The sequence below is a fragment of the Dendropsophus ebraccatus genome, unplaced genomic scaffold (genome assembly GCF_027789765.1).
Source record: "Dendropsophus ebraccatus isolate aDenEbr1 unplaced genomic scaffold, aDenEbr1.pat pat_scaffold_950_ctg1, whole genome shotgun sequence".
NCBI lineage: Eukaryota > Metazoa > Chordata > Amphibia > Anura > Hylidae > Dendropsophus > Dendropsophus ebraccatus.
Window position 1 is genome coordinate 22,789 of NW_027210550.1, and position 22,713 is coordinate 45,501.

The 22,713-nt window shown below is 42.9% G+C and overlaps 1 protein-coding gene across 3 annotated transcripts in view; it reads right to left on the bottom strand.

Moving 5' to 3' along the window:
- Positions 1-252: 252 nt before the first annotated feature.
- Positions 253-22,713, bottom strand: part of LOC138781149 (uncharacterized) — a 33,597-nt gene continuing 11,136 nt past the window's right edge. For 2 of the 3 annotated variants that reach the window (XM_069956774.1, XM_069956773.1), the window contains exons 6-20: positions 21,854-21,892; positions 20,840-20,890; positions 20,624-20,671; positions 20,306-20,344; positions 18,279-18,320; positions 17,693-17,728; positions 14,031-14,069; positions 12,986-13,036; positions 3,377-3,424; positions 1,870-1,917; positions 1,655-1,702; positions 1,236-1,286; positions 948-980; positions 623-670; positions 253-503 (exon numbers count right to left, since the gene is read on the bottom strand). In XM_069956774.1, the coding sequence (XP_069812875.1) occupies positions 625-670; positions 948-980; positions 1,236-1,286; positions 1,655-1,702; positions 1,870-1,917; positions 3,377-3,424; positions 12,986-13,036; positions 14,031-14,069; positions 17,693-17,728; positions 18,279-18,320; positions 20,306-20,344; positions 20,624-20,671; positions 20,840-20,890; positions 21,854-21,892 (619 nt within the window). In that variant the 3' untranslated portion in view covers positions 253-503; positions 623-624. The remainder of the gene's footprint in view (positions 504-622; positions 671-947; positions 981-1,235; positions 1,287-1,654; positions 1,703-1,869; positions 1,918-3,376; positions 3,425-12,985; positions 13,037-14,030; positions 14,070-17,692; positions 17,729-18,278; positions 18,321-20,305; positions 20,345-20,623; positions 20,672-20,839; positions 20,891-21,853; positions 21,893-22,713) is intronic. The other variant, XM_069956775.1, reaches the window with a different exon arrangement.

The following is a 22,713-nucleotide window of genomic DNA, read 5'->3' on the forward strand; positions in this document are numbered from 1 at the left end:
TGAGACAGTAGATCAGGTATTATGGTGTGATCACCACATGTGGGTGAAACTCGCCGCCAGCAGTGGTCAATGTACGGGCAATGTTGTGATGACAGTGGCAACATTGTTTGTACATTGGCCGCCACTGGTTTCACCCACATGCAACAATCACAACAAAGTACCTGCCCCACTGTCTCAGGCCGCCTCCGTTTTGCCAGGTGAGAAGATGATGGTGTGAGAGGAGACGAAACCAGAAGTGAGACACTGGCGAGGAAGGAAATGCCTTTTTAGTTACCTAGATAACCCCTTTAAGGGCACCTCCTCCAGACCCCTCTAGGTGTTGTGAGTGTCTACTCCTCCTATCTCTGATGGTAAAAGGGGGCTCCTCCTCCCCCATGTGTGGTAAATGTGTCCTCCGGATGTTATGGGCGTCCCATTTACCACTTGATGTTCTGGACGCCTCCTCCTCCAGACAGCTCCAGATGGTCGGGTGTCTTCTCCTCACTCTGGCGGCGCTGTGTTACCTAGATAGGATATATAACAAGCAATGTGTTAATAATGACAGGTTACATATATAGGCTCCATATGAATATACAGTCAGAATAAAAGTGATCTGAGGTGTGAGGGGATTTTGGGTACTCACCTTTACTCCTCCTTGGTGGCGCAGCAGCAGCAGAACAGCGCCCGCAGTCTATAAGGGAAGGAGAAAAACCAGCATGACTTTCCTGAGATCAGACCCGTCAGCAGTGATGGGGAATAGACATTACACTGGAGAGAGGGGACTCAGTGCTATCCTAGTGGGTGAGATACAGGCGGCACCATGTCACTTGTATGTCTGTATTATGGACATGAGGCCTTTCATGGTTATTATATGTGACTGGTAATATAATATATAATGATGACATGAGGATATACAGTGCAGCAATAGAGGTGTGTTATCATGTAAATGTATCATCCCATATATTTACCTGGATAAGATGGATCTCCTCCTGCTGCTGCTTCTGCCGAGGAGAAATGACCAAGAAATGAAGGGAAATCAATGGTTAGTGTAAGGAAACCAGAATTTTTGAGCACATTATATAGAAACAATACTCTTTTACCAGCTCTATTCACACCTGCAGTAATATACTATTCACCATTACCCACAATAGAAATTAGATCCCACCTCCAAATAGAGCGCCCCCGTCCTCTCTCTATATACAGCATGGTAAATAACAATTCCTTGCTTCACAATGTTATAAGTTTTGTTTCATTACCTGGGGATCTCCATGGCCATCCCTTCGTCCTCCTCGTCCTCCTCTTCTTCTCTGTGTATAGAACGTAAACCATCTCATATATAAATATATTGTTATATTACACATTAAATATTTTATTGTAAAGAAGGTGATTGCAATAGTAATGTAGTGAGCTGTACACTGCTCTATACAATGACCATATAGTACTGTATATTGCAGGTACAGCCAGCTAAAGTATAAAGTGTATGGGGACCTTAACAACTAAGTCCCAGTGTCAGCAGTTTGTAATGTGAATAAATGCTGTTAAAATAAATAGAAAAATATGATTCTATGTCTAACTAGAGCGCCCCCTATCCTGCCCTCCCACTGCTCTTCTCTCTATACAGGATGGGAAAAAAATAAACGTGTATTCACAATACTATAAGCTTTGAGCCCTTTACCTGGGGATGTCGTCAGCCACGTCCTCTTCCTCGTCGACGTCGATTTCACTGTGTAGAGAACATACACCAGCTTGTATATATATATATATATATATATATATATATATATATATATACACACACATTCTATCTTCCTGTCGCTCCTCTCTCTATACAGTATAGTAAAAAAACCAAAAAAACTTGTATTCACAATACTATAAGCTTTGAGCCCTCACCTGGGGATGTCCGCAGCCGCGCCATCTTCCTCGTCGTCGTCGATTTCACTGTGAACATACACCAGCTTGTATGTATATATATATATATATATATATATATATATATATATATATCAGGGTGGATTTGTTTTAAATCAAACTGATTTAAATCACGATTTAAATCACGATTTAAATCACTAGTCTGGAAGGCTTGATTTAAATCAGTGATTTAAATCAAAGTTTCTACCTAAACTAGTTCTTGCTACTTTAACATGCAAGTAGATGAAGATTTTTAGAATCACTTTTTATATTACTTTTTTCTCCCCAGTTTAATGGGTTAATCATTCATATTTGGACACCACTGTTCTGTTGTACTTAGGAAGGAGAAAAATAATCCTGAACTTAATAACAATTTAAATGGATTTATTCAACTGAAACAATAACAACATTACAGCATACGTTATTTGCTTAAACAAACATCCATGTTAACTAATTTGGCTAAACAAAAAAAAAAAAAAATAGTCCAAACAATCAGAAACATATTGTCTAACTTCTTGGACTTGGTACTGAAGGGGATGATTCTGTATTCATAGGTTTGTAGAACAATAGGATTAAAGTGTCACTGTCGTGAATTTTTTTTTTGCAGAAATCAATAGGCCAGGCGATTTTAAGAAACTTTGTAATTGGGTTTATTATCCGAAAAATGCATTTTTATCATGAAAAAGCAGTTTGAAGCTCTCCCCCCTGTCTTCATTGTTCTCCTATGGAGAGAGCTAAAGAAAAGACCAAAACAGGACAACAAAGAGTTAATCTACAAATCCCTCACCCGTTATCTGTTCTGACCATCACCAGTGACCTGTCTGAGCTCAGATTACAGCTGTCACCCAGCTCCGTGCCTGTAATCCTCTGTTATCTGCTTTCTGCTGCCGGCTAACTCCCTCCTTCCCCCTCCCCCCTCCCCTCTCCCTAGAACAGACAGGGTACGTCTCCTGCAACAAGTCACAATTTTCAGATTTTTCAGAGTGGATGAAAAAGAGGAAGGAGGGGGGGACCTGGGAAAAGGCTTTTTACATGCAGATAATGGCAGATTTGGCTAATAAACCCAATTACAAAGTTTCTTAAAATCGCCTGGACTATTGATTTCTGCAAAAAAAAAAAAATACGACAGTGACTCTTTAAGGTCTTTTTCTCAACTCTGTGTTGTAACATTTGAGAACATTTACAGCCTTTATTCTACTGAGTTAAACAACTCAGCTTTATCTCATGATGGAAGAACCTTTGGATGGTAAAATATTTTCCTCAAAAAGCAGTTTATTGAAAAAAATCCGATTTAAATCAAAAAAATCCGATTTAAATCAAAAAAATCCGATTTTTTTGATTTTTTAAAAAAAATCATTGATTTTTATCCACCCTGATATATATACACACACACATATACACATCCTGTCTTCCTGCTGCTCCTCTCTCTATACAGGATGGTAAAAAAAATAAACATCTATTCACAATGCAATAAGCTTTGAGCCCTCACCTGGAAAAGTCTGCAGCCTCGTCCGCCTCCTCCTCTTCGTCAGTCTCACTGTATATAGAACATAAACCAGCTTGTGTATATAAATATATATAGACATTTATTAAGACCGTAGTAAATCCAGCAGGACCTGTACCTACCACAAGGCAGCTGCAGAAATCTACAAGTGCTCCGCAGCAGGTGCAGAAATCTACAAGTGCTCCGCAGCAGGTATAGAAATCTACAAGTGCTCCGCAGCAGGTGCAGAAATCTACAAGTGCTCCGCAGCAGGTATAGAAATCTACAAGTGCTCCGCAGCAGGTGCAGAAATCTACAAGTGCTCCGCAGCAGGTATAGAAATCTACAAGTGCTCCGCAGCAGGTGCAGAAATCTACAAGTGCTCCGCAGCAGGTATAGAAATCTACAAGTGCTCCGCAGCAGGTATACAAATCTACAAGTGCTCCGCAGCAGGTATAGAAATCTACAAGTGCTCTGCAGCAGGTGTAGGTTTCTGCCCTGATTTTTCCCTGTTTTTCGGTATAAACCATGATAAATTAGTAGCAGGGCCGTCTTAACAGCATTATGGGCCCCTGGGCAGAGGTGCGAATTGGGCCCCCCACGGCCGCCGCTGTTAAGGTTAAATTTATATGTTGACCTCTCTCTATGGAGAGAAGCCAAAAACCCAGGTAAAGGATGGTTCTTTAATTATATCTAGAGTTGGAATCCTGCAGTATTACCAGCTCGTTACTTATACGTCATGGACACAGATAAGACAATGTATCATGATTATAAGCCTGGAGAAAATGGCCCAAGTTTTATTATGGTAATCACATTTTATAGACAGATAAAATATAGGGTGGTAACAAATGCTAATAAGACATAGATGAGGCGGTGCTAGTGATTTAGATATTCAGTCATGCGCAATGGCATCTATATTAGTATTCATTATTATTATTCAAAAAGGTTAGAACAATACATTCTCTGCAATGATACTTTCACATTATTCCCACTGTAACAGACAGGCAACTTTCCTCTGAGAACGGCCTTGGACGCTGATAAACATGTCTCTGAGGGAAATAGTTCTTGAGACAAAACATTCTTTCTAGTGTCATATCAGAAGTTTTCCAAGGTAAGAAATGGTCCAACTATAAGTTAACCCTATCAGGGACTCTCTAATGTGCTGGAGCTTCTGAGCAAGAGGCCTATATATATGTGTATTCATATAGGTACGGTGCAGGTAGGTAAAATCGTATCGCTGGCCTTATCATTCCCCCATTTGACATCCGTGGAGCATGGATATGGTTCATCACTGGTGGTTGGGTCGTAGCTGGAGGTTTTAAGGACTCTACCCTCAGTCGCAGGTTGATCAAGGGACCACAGGTGAAAACATCCTCCAAGTACTAGTACAGCATCCAACCTCCAGAAATGTCCAGGCGGCACAGATTCAAGAGAACCGATAAGAGAAAGAAAGCATAGTAACGTTAGTCTCTTATATGAGGGTGAAGCTTCTTCCTGTTTGTCGAGGTTTTATACGAGAGAAAATACACATGAACACTTTTACTGAAAAACAGATCAGTATTATGCATAAGACCACTTGGAAGAGACCCTGAAGGACTCCCATTAGTTTATGGGCATCACCATAGGATAGACAAAAATAGTACCATACGTTTTATTGAAAGTTATAGATGGCGGAACAAACTTACAGCAGATGTGGTAGTAAGATCTGCAATAACCGAAAGAAAATACTAAACAATGGGTGAGTCTGTATAGTATACATCAATATACAGCTTAGTTACAACAAAACAAATAAAAGCTTATTATCAATACCCAAACTAATATATGTATATGACAAATACCTCTCCGGATTTTATCAAAATAACCAAACCTTATTGTCTCATCACTCCTGTCCCTAAGATTTGTCCCTAATCTTGACTACAGATGTAGCCCCCTTCTCTAGGTCCCTTTACCGTAGGACTGCTTTAAAGGTAAGACAATCCTCCGTCCCGAACCTAACTAGTCTCCTGTCACTCCTACGTCTCCCTGTGACACTGAGTGATCAGACAATAAGTTCTTCACTGTATATAACAGACGTGACTCTATCACAAGGACTCTACCACTTAGGCATCATGTGGATATTGGAAAATCACAACAACTAACTTTAAAAAGTTTCTGAAAATAAAAAGTTTAGATGTGAACAAATCTTATCTCATGGCAAAAGCAAAAATAAAAAGTTGATTGATAAATAAACCAAAAACAGCATAACAGGTAAATGCAATAAAATCTCCACAATGTGACCTACTATGTAACCACTAGATTCACTTATAATAACCAATTAGTGAATTCACAATCTTCAGTAAGGGATTTTCAAAATTTCCACTTCTTTTTAGTCTTTTTACTTCATTTTGTACCTAGAAAACGTCTTTATGATTAGATCACACAGGACTAATGACTGGTCGCATGGTCACATCTCTTCCTGTACATAATCATATAGTATTATACATACACCAATAATATGGAGTAACTGGGCGCTTATTACCTACATAATATTTGGATCCTACTGAATTGTCTCTTGTCTGACTGAGATCATCATATATTACACATAAGATAACCACCATAGAAATAAAAGCAAAGTGTAAACGATACATCACCTAAAGTTTCAAAGCCTTTTTATGAGAATAATATATATCATATGATCCTTTTTGTAATAGTAGCATTGGTATGGATCCTTTATCCTTAAACCCATCTTTTGACTGACAGGCCTCTTTACAGACACTTGGACTCTTGGCCTCAGTTATATCGCTTCTTTTAAGGCCACTCGTATCACCTCAGACATTGGCTTTGTCGTCTCCCATAGTTTTGGCTTGACCTGTAAAGAAGACACCAATACAGACAAGGACATACCTATATGGACCACCTGTGGCAGGTGGATGACGTCCACTTACATTCCCTGAAACAGGCAGGAAGATGACAGACTATGCAGACAGGCACTTTACGGTGTTACTTACAGTAGGTTATGACAGGTGTAGATAATACAGCCGTACACAACCCTCTCTGCTATATTTGTTGTCCCCTGGGCCGCCCAATGTGAGGATTCTACACCACATTACACATGGCTTCCTTCTGCTGGTTTTGTCAGATAACTTACAGTGGGATACAAGGCAGGCGGCAAACACAGTTACTTACTGTCTGACTGCCATCTTTACCCAGTACCTCTTCTCCATCCGCTGGTCTCACAGCTTGTTGCTGATTGTCTCTGGAAAAGACTTAAAAACAAACAGATCCACATCTCCTCCTCCACCTGTACACTATGTGCGGTTACCTCAGGAAGAGACTGGAAACATCTCCCCATTCCCTTGTACGCTTTGTACACTGTTACCTTGGGAAGAGCACAGAAACCACCGCATCACCAGCTTCATCCATCACCATTTAGGCTTCAGGGTTTGTCTGCGTGAACGTTGCTTCAGCCGCTCTATGGCAGCTTTTCTTCTTCTTTGAACAGTTTTTTTGAACGCTTCTTTGAAGTGTTTTTGGTAAGCCCAGGGACCAAACAAATCTCTAATTTGCCAATTAACCCATAATGGTGGGCTTCATATAGACATCTGCACAGTTACCTTCAACCATCCTACATGTCTCAGTGATTGTCCTCACCTCCAGCTTATAGCAGGAGCGGTTTCTGCAGTGGAACGTCACTCTGCATGGCGGTCACCATATATCCTTGCGTCTTGTGTCATCCATCTTTGAAAAGTCTGAGATAATCTACAATGAAAACTTTTAAACTTTCATTAATATTTGGGCTTTCAATTACATTTTCATCTTTCACAATTTAAAATATCAAACACAATAAGTAACAAAAACATCCTTATTCAAAAATAAAAATTTGTACGGTGTTTAAAAAAATTTAAAACATCAAAATTGGCTACTCCATCAAAATGGGCTGCTCCCATTTCCATTCACCTCTATCCCCTCCCCCATTTGAATCTACATCAATAGGCAACAGAGATGCTGGATTCAATGCACTTAACACAAAATATATATATATTGGGGGGGCATAAGGAGTGCAGACTGGAGCCATGGATATGGGTTTGGCTTTATAGGGATAAGACAATATATAAAGTCATGAGCTAGTTTGCTATAATCATCACAAAACTGTTACCCCTAAAAATAACAAATAAAAATAATTAAACATTGTACACTCGTCCTATATTAACCTTCTTTTGATAAAAAAATTAAATAAAACACACCTTAAAGATGAAATGTAAAACATACGGTATATAGAATAATTCTTTTTGTCAGAACCTTCAGCTTAATTTGTACCATCATTAGCTGAAATGAATCCATTCCTCTAGTAAGCGTCTCTTATCAGTAAGCAGAACGCTCTGTACCTCACTTCTAACCTTGAGCAGTGAGCAGTAAAATCATAGATACAAGAGTTAAAACTTCTTTTTTTTTTTTCTAACATCCTTGAAGTTACAGAAGATATCAGCGCTGTGCTCTTATGCACCAGACTGTAACCTTGGACAGTGGCACACATTCCTCACTTAGTAGGAAAAAAAACAATTTGCGTAGAACTTATTAGGATAGATGTGTACACATATATACACATATATATATAAACACTTGTTAAATAAAGTTACATAGAAATATATATATTTTACTGTAGTAAACTACTTCTTCTTTGAAATATCATACGTTGGGGACACACACTTAAAGAAAATCTGCTTACAATATATATTGGGATACATATATATATTTTTTAAATAAATGTGTAAGTTACAGTAATAAGTTACTACAGGCTCCTTATACCATTGGGTTCTTAATAAGTGCACAAAATTCTGCGTTTGATCTTTACCAATTATCACTTTTCTCTTGACATTCCTAATAAAACGTACTTTTTCTCTCTGACTCCTACTGACACTTCCGTATAACAATCTTATACACTAATAGGTCTAATAGACCCAGCTCCTTCAAACAGTCTCATTGCTTTTCCCTCCAACAAACCTTTGTCTAACTTTCTTCACCATCAGGTAATAATATTCATTGATAAATGTGCAAAACAGTTGTTAGACTCTATCGGAAAGTCCTGTGCCCGCCCCCTCAGTGACACTAAGCAGTATGGGCGGAGGACAGAAATGCCAGGAGTTAAAATGGCCACCGGACTAGATAACCGGATATAAGGGTGTTGGCTTAGGGCATGGTTTTGAGACGTCACAATTATAATACAGACGTGGATGATATGTGGGAGTGGTTGGCTTTCCGTCGCCATCTTTGAGGGCTGACTACAGAAAAGTGGCGTACACAAATAAGCAAATGTTCCACGGTCGGGACAACAGAAAATGATCAACATTTTGTAACATGTAACATACTTCTAAAGGGGAACACCAGCTTAGTAAGACTGGCTGAAATACAGTATAATGTAGGAGAGTACATTACATTACACTAACAGCTCTGATTCTTTTTTTTTCTTTTTTCTAATGCTGCTTGCATGTGATCTGCAGCTCTCAGAGCTGGTTGATGGCCTTGTACAAAACATAACAAATAACACACAAAAAAAAACTTTGTATGCTGCTTCACTACGCAGCATTAATTAACCTCTTCAGCTCTCTCAGTACTGTATCTAGCAATGAGCTGGACTGTTCTCCTTGTCTGAGTACGTGGCTTTGTACTTAGACACTTACATGGCAATATACACTATTTGAGGTTAGGCTGCCCACCTCCACAAAGGCATTGGTCTTACTATCAGGTCAGGGGCACTTTAAATCAAAGTAACTACTTCAACAGCCGACCAGGGGGAAGATTCCTGCAGAACAAAGGGTCTATATGCCACCATTGGACGTAGGTTGGCTTTTCGCAGGATCTGGGGTTTGTATACAGATATAAACTGGGTACAATGGTGTAACATAATGATGTGGCTTAGGTCTGCCACACACACTACAATATTCTGTCTTATCTAGATATTGTTGGTCACCGGCACATGACATGTCCACCCAGCTGGACCTGTGCTTCCCACCCATTATCCTGAATGTTTTCCTTCTGTCTGACCCTCTGGCTCTCATCTATCTACTCCACACCCTCCCCTCTTAGAACTCTAATCCTTGATTCCCCCTTAGGGATAATACTTCGATTAACCCCCAAGGTTCCTGGAAATTCCAAGGACCCATTTGCCCTGCATGTTACATGTAGGTCTGGTTACCTACCCACAAGGCAAAAATAAGTGTGCACAGGAGTGTAAGGGGTTTCCCAAGTGTTGGTCAGAGAGCCAGAGGTTGGTGGGGCTAAGGCATGTATCTGCCTTCATATCAAACCTCCTAAAGATCTGTTCTAGATCTTGCACTGCATCTTCTCATGCCCATCGCTAACTATATCTTCCTTAGCTTCACATCAGCTTCACATAAACTTCTTGTGGAGACTGGGGATCCCTTCTTTTAGTGAATAACTGTCTCATCCTTGCTCAGCTAATCCCTAGGTAGCGTATTGGGGAACGAAACCTAAACCTTAGGTTTTAACAAGCACAGCCGCTATAGGCCCAGCCGTCACAGTGACACACTATGGCGACGCACTACAGCAACCTTGCTATAGGCCCAGCCGTCACAGTGACACACTATGGCGACGCACTACAGCAACCTACTGTCCCTCGTTGCTAATTCCTCCTAGGGGGCAAGGGGGTAAGTCACAGATCTTCTGACCTGCTCTCTACCACAGTACAAGCACAAATAATGGGATCAATACAAGTATTGTTCCCGCTGCTCGAGACAGATATCACTTATCAGGAACCCGTTCACTCCAAAAGTTATATGCCTACTGTCTGTGACCTCGCAGCTGTTCTCGATGCCATGCTGTATTACAAGGGTTAAGAATTAATCACAGCCTCCCCGTAAGGACGCAGAAGTGATCATGTTCGGCAATCCCTTTCCTTAATTCAGCATAAATACAGCAACAGCTTATCTCAATCACACAACAGTTTGCGACGGCAATGCAGCACTTTAACCTTGTCCTATCCTGGGTTACAGAGTTCTTTGTCTAACAAATTAGACTCAGCTTTACAAACATATAGAGAACACAGGTGACGGGAATCTGATTAGATCCGTTCCCCTGAGGCGCAGATAGTACGTAAGAAAGGAAAGTCTTTCTTACCTGGCCAGTTATATCTGCGCGTCCGATGACGGATAAATCACCACATCCCGTCTGTCTGCGTTCTAGTTTGCAAGAGGCTGAGTCCCAGTTCGGACGCCAAATGTTAAGGTTAAATTTATATGTTGACCTCTCTCTATGGAGAGAAGCCAAAAACCCAGGTAAAGGATGGTTCTTTAATTATATCTAGAGTTGGAATCCTGCAGTATTACCAGCTCGTTACTTATACGTCATGGACACAGATAAGACAATGTATCATGATTATAAGCCTGGAGAAAATGGCCCAAGTTTTATTATGGTAATCACATTTTATAGACAGATAAAATATAGGGTGGTAACAAATGCTAATAAGACATAGATGAGGCGGTGCTAGTGATTTAGATATTCAGTCATGCGCAATGGCATCTATATTAGTATTCATTATTATTATTCAAAAAGGTTAGAACAATACATTCTCTGCAATGATACTTTCACATTATTCCCACTGTAACAGACAGGCAACTTTCCTCTGAGAACGGCCTTGGACGCTGATAAACATGTCTCTGAGGGAAATAGTTCTTGAGACAAAACATTCTTTCTAGTGTCATATCAGAAGTTTTCCAAGGTAAGAAATGGTCCAACTATAAGTTAACCCTATCAGGGACTCTCTAATGTGCTGGAGCTTCTGAGCAAGAGGCCTATATATATGTGTATTCATATAGGTACGGTGCAGGTAGGTAAAATCGTATCGCTGGCCTTATCACCGCCATCAAACCCCCCCCCCCCCCCCCGATTTTTGCAACCCCGCGCCTAGCCAGTACAATTACTTCTGACCCCCCTACACACACACTACCCCCATCTGCCCCCCCTACACACACACTACCCCCATCTGCCCCCCTACACACACACTGCCCCCATCTAATCCCCCCTACACACACACACACACACTACCCCCATCTGCCCCCCTAAAAACACATTACCCCCATCTGCCCCCCCTCCTCCCCCTACACACACACTACCCCCATCCTCCTTCTCCCCCTACACACACTACCCCCATCCTCCTCCTCCCCCTACACACACACACACACACACACACTACCCCCATCCTCCTCCTACACACACTACCCCCCATCCTCCTCCTCCTCCTACACACACTACCCCCATCCTCCTCCTACACACACTACCCCCATCCTCCTCCTCCCCCTACACACACAAACACATTACCCCCATCCTCCTCCTCCTCCTACACACACTACCCCCATTCTCCTCCTCCTCCTACACACACTACCCCCATCCTCCTCCTACACACACTACCCCCATCCTCCTCCTCCTCCTACACACACTACCCCCATCCTCCTCCTACACACACTAGCCCCATCCTCCTCCTCCTCCTACACACACTACCCCCATCCTCCTCCTCCTCCTACACACACTACCCCCATCCTCCTCCTCCTCCTACACACACTACCCCCATCCTCCTCCTCCTCCTACACACACTACCCCCATCCTCCTCCTACACACACTAGCCCCATCCTCCTCCTCCTCCTACACACACTACCCCCATCCTCCTCCTCCTCCTACACACACTACCCCCATCCTCCTCCTCCTCCTACACACACTACCCCCATCCTCCTCCTCCTCCTACACACACTACCCCCATCCTCCTCCTACACATTACTACCCCCATCCTCCTCCTCCTACACACACACTAGTACCCCTATCCTCCTCCTCCTACACACACTACTACCCCCATCCTCCTCCTACACGCACACACACATTACCCCCATCCTCCTACACACACTACTACCCCCATCCTCCTCCTCCTACACACACACACTGCCAACCCCCCGGCCGCCAACACTATTCCCCACACACTATCCCTGCAGACCGCCATCCCCCGCCCCAAACACACACAGTAATCCTCCGGGGGTTACAATACTCCCCCCCGTGGCCGTGCAGCAGCCTGAGGTAAAGAAGCGCGGCAGGGGAGAAGCCTGATGCCGCTACAGCTACTTGTGGACAGGAGAGAGGCGGGGCCGGAGCGTGCGGCCGTCCACTGCGGCCCTCCGTCCAATGAAGAGTGGGGTGGTGACGTCACGATGGCGTCCGGACGTACGACGAAGTGATGTCGGCTGATCCCGCTCCCGCGGCCCGCCAGCGCTGAAGTAACAGCAGCATGGGGCCTCTGATAGTGATCTCTCACAGGCCCCGGCTTCTGTTATTTCGGCGCTGGCAGGATCAAAAAGACTTTCGGGGCCCCCTCGGACGCAAGGGCCCCCGGGCAGCCGCCTACCTTGCCCAATGGGTAAGACGGCCCTGATTAGTAGCAGATGGAGGCCACAGCTTTTTGTGCCCCTTTCTCAATGTGCTCAGGGCTGCACATATATAAATCTGCCCCATAGTTTTTGGGGATATGGGAATATAAATATGAGTTTTTGGCGCGGAACATAGATATAAATGGACTCATATAATCAATCTATATCATGGAGATGGATGATTATATCTCAGCTGCTTCTTCATACTTACACGATGGTCTCCAGGCTCGGGATCCAACTGTAGAGCGGGTACTTGTCGTCTCTGTAATAGAGAACATAGGGTTGGTTAGGAGGATTGGTACTTGGTCCCATTTGAAACTTTCAGAAAATGTTATTTATTGTGACATCTCAATAAAAACATGAAATCCATCAGGATATTTATTAACCCCTTGTCATCACTGCCAGTTTTCCCCTTAAGGGGATGTGCACATTGAGGAATAGGCGAGGAATTTAAAGCGGGATCCGCTCTTAGGGTGTGTTCATTTTTCAGAATCTGCACGGATCATCTCCAGTGGATTCCGCCGCTCGCCCCTGCTCGCACAAGTGTGCCTCTCCACCTGTCCCATTCTATGGTCGGGCGGATTCCGACATCTGCCCAAAGAATTGACATGCCAATTCTTTGGGCGGATGGCGGAATCCCCCCGACCATAGAATGGAGTCAATGGAACAGGAGGAGATGCGGGCAGTGGAATCCGTGGCAGGTTATCCGTGCGGATTCCATAATGTGAGCACACCCTAAATTTCCGCTTGAAATTCTTCCCATAAAATTTGAATAGAGCAATTCCATTGTGTTCAATGGTATTTCTGCTCTGTTGTTCACACAGCAGAATTTTCTGCCGCGGATCCGCCTTCCGACAAAGAATTGACTTGTCAATTTTTTGGGCCGATTCCAGCAGGGGAATCCTATAGAAGTCAATGGGGTTTGAATTCTGCTTGAATTCCCCTTGAATTCTGCCAAAGCTGAATAGATGAATTTCAAGCAGAAAACTTTCCTCTTCAATTCCTCGCTGGTAACCCGCCTCGGATTAGGCCACTCACGCTGGAACACATCTCCACCCATGCCATAGACTCTGTTCTATGGCCGGTCAGATTCCGCCATCCACCAATGACAAGTCAATTCTTTGGGTGTATGGCGGAATCCGTCCGACCATAAAATGGAGTCTATGGCAAGGGCAGAAATGTGTGCGAGCGGGGGCGAAAACTATTGTAAAAATAATGTATTAGATTTTTTTGCTGTTTTCGTATAGTGTAATTACCTGAAAATCCACGGGGCGTCCATCACGGCCATCTTCCACCTATTACATAATAATAAAAATAATAATTGCATATTATAAAGGGGATATTAGTCTGTCCTCCAAGTGCTGCATGTTGGGGGAAGTTTTATAGAAACATGTACATTGGAAATCCACTGGCCCAGATTTATTAGACCAGATGATCTGACTATAAATGCGCTGTTAGTACTGGGGATTTGGGTTGGAATATTTTTGTGACAATTTTGCACAAAATCTATGCAAAAAAAACTCTGTATGAAGTACAATATGTGAGTTCACCTTAAAAAAAAGTCTTCTTACTTTTTTATATTAAATCAAAGGACATTTTTTAAAATACCCAAGGGGATGTTGCTAGGCATCAGATCCCTCCTGTGTACCTGTAGGTGTCTTAAAGGTTTGGCTTAACCTGTAAGGTGCCACTGCTTCCCTAGCTCCAATCAGCATTTAGACGGTACGATATATCGTACGATAATTCGTTTTGCGATCGTTTTAAGATCGCTTAAGCCGGCCAAAGGCCGCCCGCAGCCCGGCCCGCCCGCAGCCCATCCTCCGCCCGCAGCCCGGCCCTCGCTTCTCCGCAGCCCGGCCCCGCATCCTACAGCCCCCGGCGCGGCGCGATTGCCCCCCCCCCCCCCGCCGGCCGATCAGCACCCCTGCCGCCCCGATCGCCACCCCCGCTGAAGAGGAGCACTGATTGGCTGAAGAGGAGCTGTTTGAAATTCCCGGCTCCCCTCTTCAGCCAATCAATGCACTGAAGAGGGGAGGTGGGAATTTTGAACACCCGCTACGCCGAGCAGGTAAGGTATGCTCGTGGCGGGGGTGGCGATCAAGCCGCCGGGGGTGGCAATCGAACCGGCGGTGGTGGCGATCGAGCCAGCGCAGGGGGCTGTAGGATGCGTGGCCGGGCTGCGGAGGAGCGGGGGCCGGGCTGCGGGCGGGCGGACTTTCACGACGACCGTTTACACAAAGCGATCAGCGAAACTTTTGCGAACGACCAACGATGATTTGAGAACTTGTTCAAAGATCAAAATGAACGATTTCTCACTCGTTGTTTGATCGTTCACTGCGTTTACATGTACGATTATCGTTCGAATTTGACTGTTATCGCGCAAATTCGCGCGATAATCGTTACGTGTAAACGCAGCATAATAGTGCGTTTACACAGACAAATTGAGCTGACAGATCTTTGAAGCCAAAACCAGGAACAGACTATAAACAGGGATCAGGTCATAAAGGAAAGACTGGGATCTATCCCCTTTTCAAATCCATTCCTGGCCTTGGCTTCCAAAATCTGTCAGATAAATCTTTCTGTGTAAACGCACCCTTAGTTCAGACAAATCGCCATGTTACACGGCCTGATTGACAATGTAAATGAGCACCAATCTGCTAGATCGACGCTCATTTACTGAGCCTATTACACAGCTCAATAATCGTGCAGCATGGACTGTATATATATTTGTTGTTAGCGATGTCCGTGTAGCCCTTGCCTTTAGTGTAAAATAATAAAGTATATACATACCTGCCACGCTCCACAATGCTTCTACCCAGTCCCAGTATCTTCCTGGCTGCTGCTGCCGGGATGATACCGAGGAGCAGGCAGAAGCACCGGAGAGTGTGGCAGGTATGTATATACTTTATTATTTTCTTTACACAGTCATCAGCCATCAGCCGCACATCACTATTACATGTAGAGATATGCAGATATGGAGACAGGAGTTCTGGGGAAGAAAGCTTGGAGTAATTTGGTAATGGTAAAGACCTTAGGGCCCTATTCCACCGGACGATTATCGTTTAGATTATCTTTAAATCGTTCGAATCTAAACAATAATCGTTCGGTTGAAATGCAGTTAACGATTAACGACTGAACGAGAAATCGTTGATCGCTTTATAAGACCTGGACCTATTTTTATCATTGCTCGTTTGCAAAACGTTCGCAAATCGTTCGCATTGAATAAGACATAAGTAACGATTATCGTTCCATGGAAATGAGTGAACGTTTTCAGGTCTTTCGCAATAGCGGTCGTTTGAGATCGTTAATCGTTAACGATTATGCAAACGATAATCGGCCGGTGGAATAGGGCCCTTAGTTAGAACGTGGGAGTGGGTAAAAAAAATCTCTAAATAATCAGGGAGTAATGGAATTTGCCCCATTATGGTTATATGATGAGTTAGGAGAAGTTAGGAAATTGGGAGTAGTAAAAGTATTGGATGGGGTGGGGGTGAGAACAGAGATATAATGGACGGAAACATCATAAAGAGTTGGGACAGTCTAAAAGCAGAATACAAGATAGAGGAAAGACACTGGTTCTCTTATGTTAGATGCAGAAAAGCGTTAGTTGCAAGTCAGAATAATAGTAAGTTGCAAGGATGTAGCCCCAGCCCATTAGTTACAAAATTAAGGAGTGGATCAATTAAAAAGAAAGAGATCACAACTTATAATGGAACAACATATAGGGACTAAAAGTAAGGATAAATGGGAGGGAGTAATCGGGAGGATAGATGAAGATAGGTGGGAGAAAGTGTTGAGAAGTATTAAGGAAGTGTCAAGAGTGGGTAACTATAGAATAATTCAATTCAACTGTCTCTGCTTTATATTTATTGGAATTCTTATCAAAAACCTCCCTTTCCTTATTAGCAGAAAAATGCTGGAGCCGGATGAGATGTGAAAGTCACCGCCATCAATGCTTTTGTCTACTTGGTGTTTTCCGTCACTTTGGGACCTTGGTGTGTGCTCTAGGTATGGCGTCTTTTCTTTACATATGTGTTGTGTGTTTTGTTACGTTTTTTGTTTTTTACTTTACAGTTCATGTGATTGAGGTTGGTTTCACACAAGACAGTTTTTTTTTAAATCTGCCGCTGTAATTATTGAGCCAAAGCCAGGAGTGGATCCGGCAGGTAGGAGACATATAAGCGCTTCCTTTATTGTACCCATTACTTTGAATACACTTCTGGTTTTGGCTTAAAAACTGCAATGGCAGCTTTACAAAAAAACTGGCATGTGTAAATCCAGCCTCAAAGAGAAACCAATGAATCACATGCTCTGCTATGGGGAAAACACCACAAAAATCAGACACCAGAAAAACACTTTATTTAAACAAAATGCTGCAAGGTTTGCTAGAAAACAATACAAGTAATGTAACATGAAAAAAAGAGAAAAAAATTCAAATCAACTGGTGACTGAAAATGCCAGAGGTTTGTAATATATGAAAAAATCTCAACTCTGCCATTACTTATCAGCTGCTGTATGTCCTACATGATGTGGTGTTTGCTTACTAGTCTGGAGAGCAGGAGAGGTTTTGTATGGGGATTTCCTGCTGCTCTGGACAGTTCATGACATGGACAGAGGTGGCAGCAGAGGGCACTGTGTCAGACTGGAAAGAATACACCACTTCCTGCAGGACATACAGCAGCTGATAAGTACCGGAAGAGTTGAGATTTTTAAGTAAATTACAAATCTCTGGCACTCTGTAGCACCTGTTGATTTGAAAGATTCCTTTTTTTTTTTTTTTTGCTGAATCGCCCCTTTTAAAAAAGAAAGCTCCAAATGCTGTTTTTCATAGGTTTGTTTTTTAATACCAGATCCCCCTGCAAACTTGTCTGTGTGACTGATTATATTACTATACTATATGTTACTGTGAGATACTTACTCCAAATGCTCCAGACGTTCATCGATGTCGTCGCTGCTGTTGGTGATAGAATAGAGAAGATGGTGAGAACCAAACACACATTAGAGACATCAGTTTTCTGGCCAATAAGAAAAGGATAGTTCTGCAAACATTTTTTTTTCTTTCAAATCAGCTGGTGCCAGAAAAGTGCCAGAGATTTGTAATTTACTTCCATTAAAAAATCCCAAGTCCTCCATTACTTCTCAGCTGCTGCATGTCCTGCAGGAAGTGGTATTCTTTCCAGTCTGGACAGCAGGAAAGGTTTTCTATGGGGATTTGCTACTGCTCTGGGCAGTTCCTGTCCCAGACAGAGGTGGGAGCAGGGAGCAACTGTGTCAGACTGTAAAGAATACACCACTTCCGGCAGGACATACAGCAGCTGATAAGTATTGGAGATTTTTTTTTTAATAGAAGTAAATTACAAAGTAAATTACAAATCTCTGGCACTTTCTGGCAACAGTTGATTTGAAAGAATTTTTTGGCTGAATTACCCCTTTAAAAAATAAAAAATCTCCTTACACTAATTTTCATAAGCTCGTTTTTTAAGACAAGACTATGAGATACTTACTCCCAATCGTCCGAATCCTCCGCGATGTCGCTGATGTCGCTCCTGTTAGTGAGAGAATAGAGAAGATAGTGAAAACCTAACACACATTAGAGACATCAGTGATGATCGGGGTCTATAGGGGAGGAATTATAGGGTCACACAAGTTTTACATTTTTAGTTTTACATTTAACCAAATGCTACAAATTTTGCTAGAAAAAATACAACTAATGTAAAATTAAAGGGATAGTTCAGCAAAAAAGTTTTTCTTTCAAAACAGCTGGTGCCAGAAAGTGCTTTGTAATTTACTTCCATTAAAGAATCTCAAGTCCCCACTACTTCTCAGCTGCTGTATGTCCTGCAGGAAGTGGTATTCTTTCTATTGTGGAAAGCAGGAGAGGTTTTCTATGGGGATTTGCTACTGCTCTGGGCAGTTCCTGTCCCAGACTTAGATGTCAGAGAGCAACAGACTGGAAAGAATACACCATTTCCTGCAGAACCTACAGCTGCTGAGAAGTACTGGAATTTTTTTTAATATATGTGAATTACAAATCTTTGGCACTTTCTGGCTACAGCTAATTTGAAAGAATTTTTTTTGCTGAATTACCCCTTTAACCCTTTGAGGACCAGGCCCAAAATGACCCAGTGGACCGCGCAAATTTTGATCTTAGTGTTTCCGTTTTTCCCTCCTCCCCTTCTAAGAGCTCCAGCACTTTCAGTTTTTTATCTACAGGCCATGTAAGGGCTTATTTGTTACAGGAATAGTTGTACTGTGTAATGGCGTCATTCATTTTACCATAACATGTATGATGGAATCCCAAATATATTATTTATGAAGATATAAATTGGTGAAATCGTAAGAAAGAATGCAATATGGTAACGTTTGGGGGGTTCCTGTGTCTACGTAATGCACTATATGGTAACAGCGACATGATTCTATTATTCTATAGGTCAGCCCGAACACAACCACATGCAGGTTTACGCAGATTCTCTAATGTTATATATTTTTTTTAAATGAAATCCTTTTTTTTGGCAATTAATTATAAATAAAATGGGCCTATTGTGGCGCTTATAACGGTTTTATTTGTTCACCTACGGGGCTGTATGGGGTGTCATTTTTTCCTCCATGCTCTCTAGTTTTTATTAATACCATATTTGTGAAGATCGGACGTTTTGATCACTTTTTATTAATTTTTTTTATATATATAATGTAACATAAAATCGGTAATCCGCGCACTTTTTTCCCTCTTTTCGTGTACGCCGTTTACCATTCGCAATGACACTTGTTATATTTTAATAGATCGGACAATTACGCACGCTACGGTATATTATATGTTTATCTATTTATTTATTTTTATATGTTTTTTTTATATAATGGGAAAGGGGGGTGATTTAGACTTTTATTGGGGGAGGGGTTTTGGGGTAGTGTGTTAGTGTTTTTAACTTTTTTTTTTTTTACACATTTGAAGTCCCTTTGGGGGACTTTTACATTCACTACTTGGATTTTTACACTGATGAATGCTATGCCATAGGCATAGCATTGATCAGTGTTATCGGCGCTCTGCTCATTGAGCCTGCCTGTGCAGGCTCAGTGACCAGAGCGCCGATCGGACCGCACGGAGGCAGGTGAGAGACCTCCGGCGGCCCGTTTTAACCGATCGGGACCCCCGCAGTCACACTGCGGGGGTCCCGATCGGTAAGTGACAGGGGACTCCCCCTGTCACTTACACTTAAACGCCGCGGTCGCTCCGCGATCGCGGCGTTTAAGGAGTTAATGACACGCGGCAGCGCGATTGCTGCAGCGTGTCATTACCGGGGAGGTCCCGGCTGCTGATTGCAGCCGGCTCCCACCTGCTATGAAGCGCGCTCCGCTCCGGAGCACGCTTCATAGCGGGAGAAACACCCAGGGCGTACAGTTACGCCCTAGGTCGTCTGAGGACAGACTTCCATGGCGTAACTATATGCCCTGGGTCGTCTAAGGGTTAAAAAAAACTCCTAACACTGTAATTTTCATAGGCTTGTTGTTTAAGACGAGACTATGAGATACTTACTCCCAATCCTCTGTGTCCTCCTCGGTGTCGTCCTCGCTCCTGTAAGTGATAGAATAGAGAAGATAGTGAAAACCAGACACACATTAGAGACATCAGTTTTCTGGCAGAACGTCATTAATAAGAGACAATAATGATATTTAGAGACATCCTCAGGATGATCGGAGTCTATAGGGGAAGATGCAGTAAAAATAAATAGAAAATAGGATTCTATGTCTAACTAGAGCGCCCCCTATCCTGTCCTCCCCACGCTCCTCTCTCTATACAGGATGGTTAAAGAATAAACATGTATTCCCAATACTATAAGGTTTGAGCCCTCACCAGGGGATGTCCGCAGCCTCGTCCTCTTCCTCCTCTTTGTCAGTCTCACTGTATATAGATCAGAAACCAGCTCGTGTGTTAAATCTGCCCCATAGTGTTTGGGGATATGTGAATATACATATGTGAGTGTTTGGTGGGGAACACAGATATAAATGGACTCATATTGTCATATCATGTAGATGGATGATTATATCTCTGCTGCTTCTTCATACTTACACAATGGTCTCCAGGCTCGGGATCCAACTGTAGAGCGGGTACTTGTCGTCTCTGTAACAGAGAACATAGGGTTGGTTAGGAGGATTGGTACTTGGTCCCATTTGAAACTTTCAGAAAATGTTATTTATTGTGACCTCTCAATAAGAACATGAAATCCATCAGGATATTTACTAACCCCTTGTCATCACTGCCAGTTTTCCCCTTGAGGAATAGGCCAGGAATTTGAAGCAGGATCTGCTCTTAGGGTGTGTTCACACTTCAGAATCTGCACGGATAATCTCCAGTGTATTCCGCCGCTCGCCCCTGCTCGCACCCGTGTGCCTCTCCACCTGTCCCATAGACTCCATTCTATAATCGGGCGGATTCCGACATCTGCCCAAAGAATTGACATGTCAATTCTTGGGCGGATGGCGGAATCCCCCGACCATAGAATGGAGTAAATGGAACAGGAGGAGATGCGAGCAGTGGAATCCATGGCAGGTTATCCGTGCAGATTCCATAATGTGAACACACCCTAAATTTCCGCGTGAAATTCTTCCCATAAATAATGAATAGAGCAATTTTCTATTGTGTTCAATGGGATTTCCGCTCTGTTATTCACACAGCAGAATTTTCCATCAGAATTTTCTGCCACGGATCCGCCATCCGACAAAGAATTGACATGTAAATTTTTTGGGCCGATTCCTCCAGGGGAATCCTATAGAAGTCAATGGGGTTTGAATTCTGCTCCTATTCTGCCAGAGCTGAATAGAGGAATTTCAAGCAGAAAACTTTCCTCTTCAATTACTTACTAGTAACCCGCCTCGGATTAGGCCACACGCGCTGGACCACATCTCCACCCGTGCCATAGACTCCGTTCTAGTGACAAGTCAATTCTTTGGGTGGGTGGCGGAATCTGACCGGCCATAGAACGGAGTCTATGGAACGGGCAGAGATTTGTGCGAGCGGGGGCAAAAACTATTGTAAAAATGATTTATTTGATTTTTTTCTGCTGTTTTAATGTAGTGTAATTACCTGAAAATCCACGGGGCGTCCATCACGGCCATCTTCCACCTATTACATAATAATAAAAAACAATTGCATATTATAAAGGGGATATTAGTCTGTCCTCCAAGTGCGGCATATTGGGGGAGGTTTTATAGAAACATGTACATTGGAAATCCACTGGCCCAGATTTATTAGACCAGATGATGGGACTATAAATGCGCTGTTAGCACTGGGGATTTGGGATGAGATGTGAAAGTCACCACAATCAGTGATTTTGTCTTCTTGGTGGTTTCCGTCACATTGGGACCTTGGTGTGTGCTCTAGGTATGGCGTCTTTTCTTTACATATGTGTTGTGTGTTTTGTTAAAGGGGTACTCCAGTGGGGGGGCACTTTTCTACTGGGACCGGGGAGGAGGTGGGCGAGGAAAAAGCCGTCCACTCACCTCCCCGGTTCCAGCGGCGGGTCCCGCATCACGGCGCTCCGGTGCCCGATTCCCAGCCGCTTCTGACGCGGGCCCGAGACGTGACTTCTCAGCCACTCAGTGAAGGAGGCGGGATCTGAGCGGACTTGAAACGGATCCCGCCTCCTTCACTTCAAATGGATGGATGACATTTATATTTTTGTATATTTATTTTTGATTGTTGATATGCAATGACATTCGTTGTAAAGAAAAAAAAAGTTTTTGTTTTTTCACTTTACAGTTCATGTGATTGAGGTTGGTTTCACACAAGACAGTTTTTTTGGAAATCTGCCACTGGAATTTTTGAGCCAAAGCCAGGAGTGGATCCGGCAGGTAGGAGACATATAAGCGCTTCCTTTATTGTACCCATTACTTTGAATCCATTGAACCCATTACTTTGAAAATCTTAAGTCTTCCATTACTTAT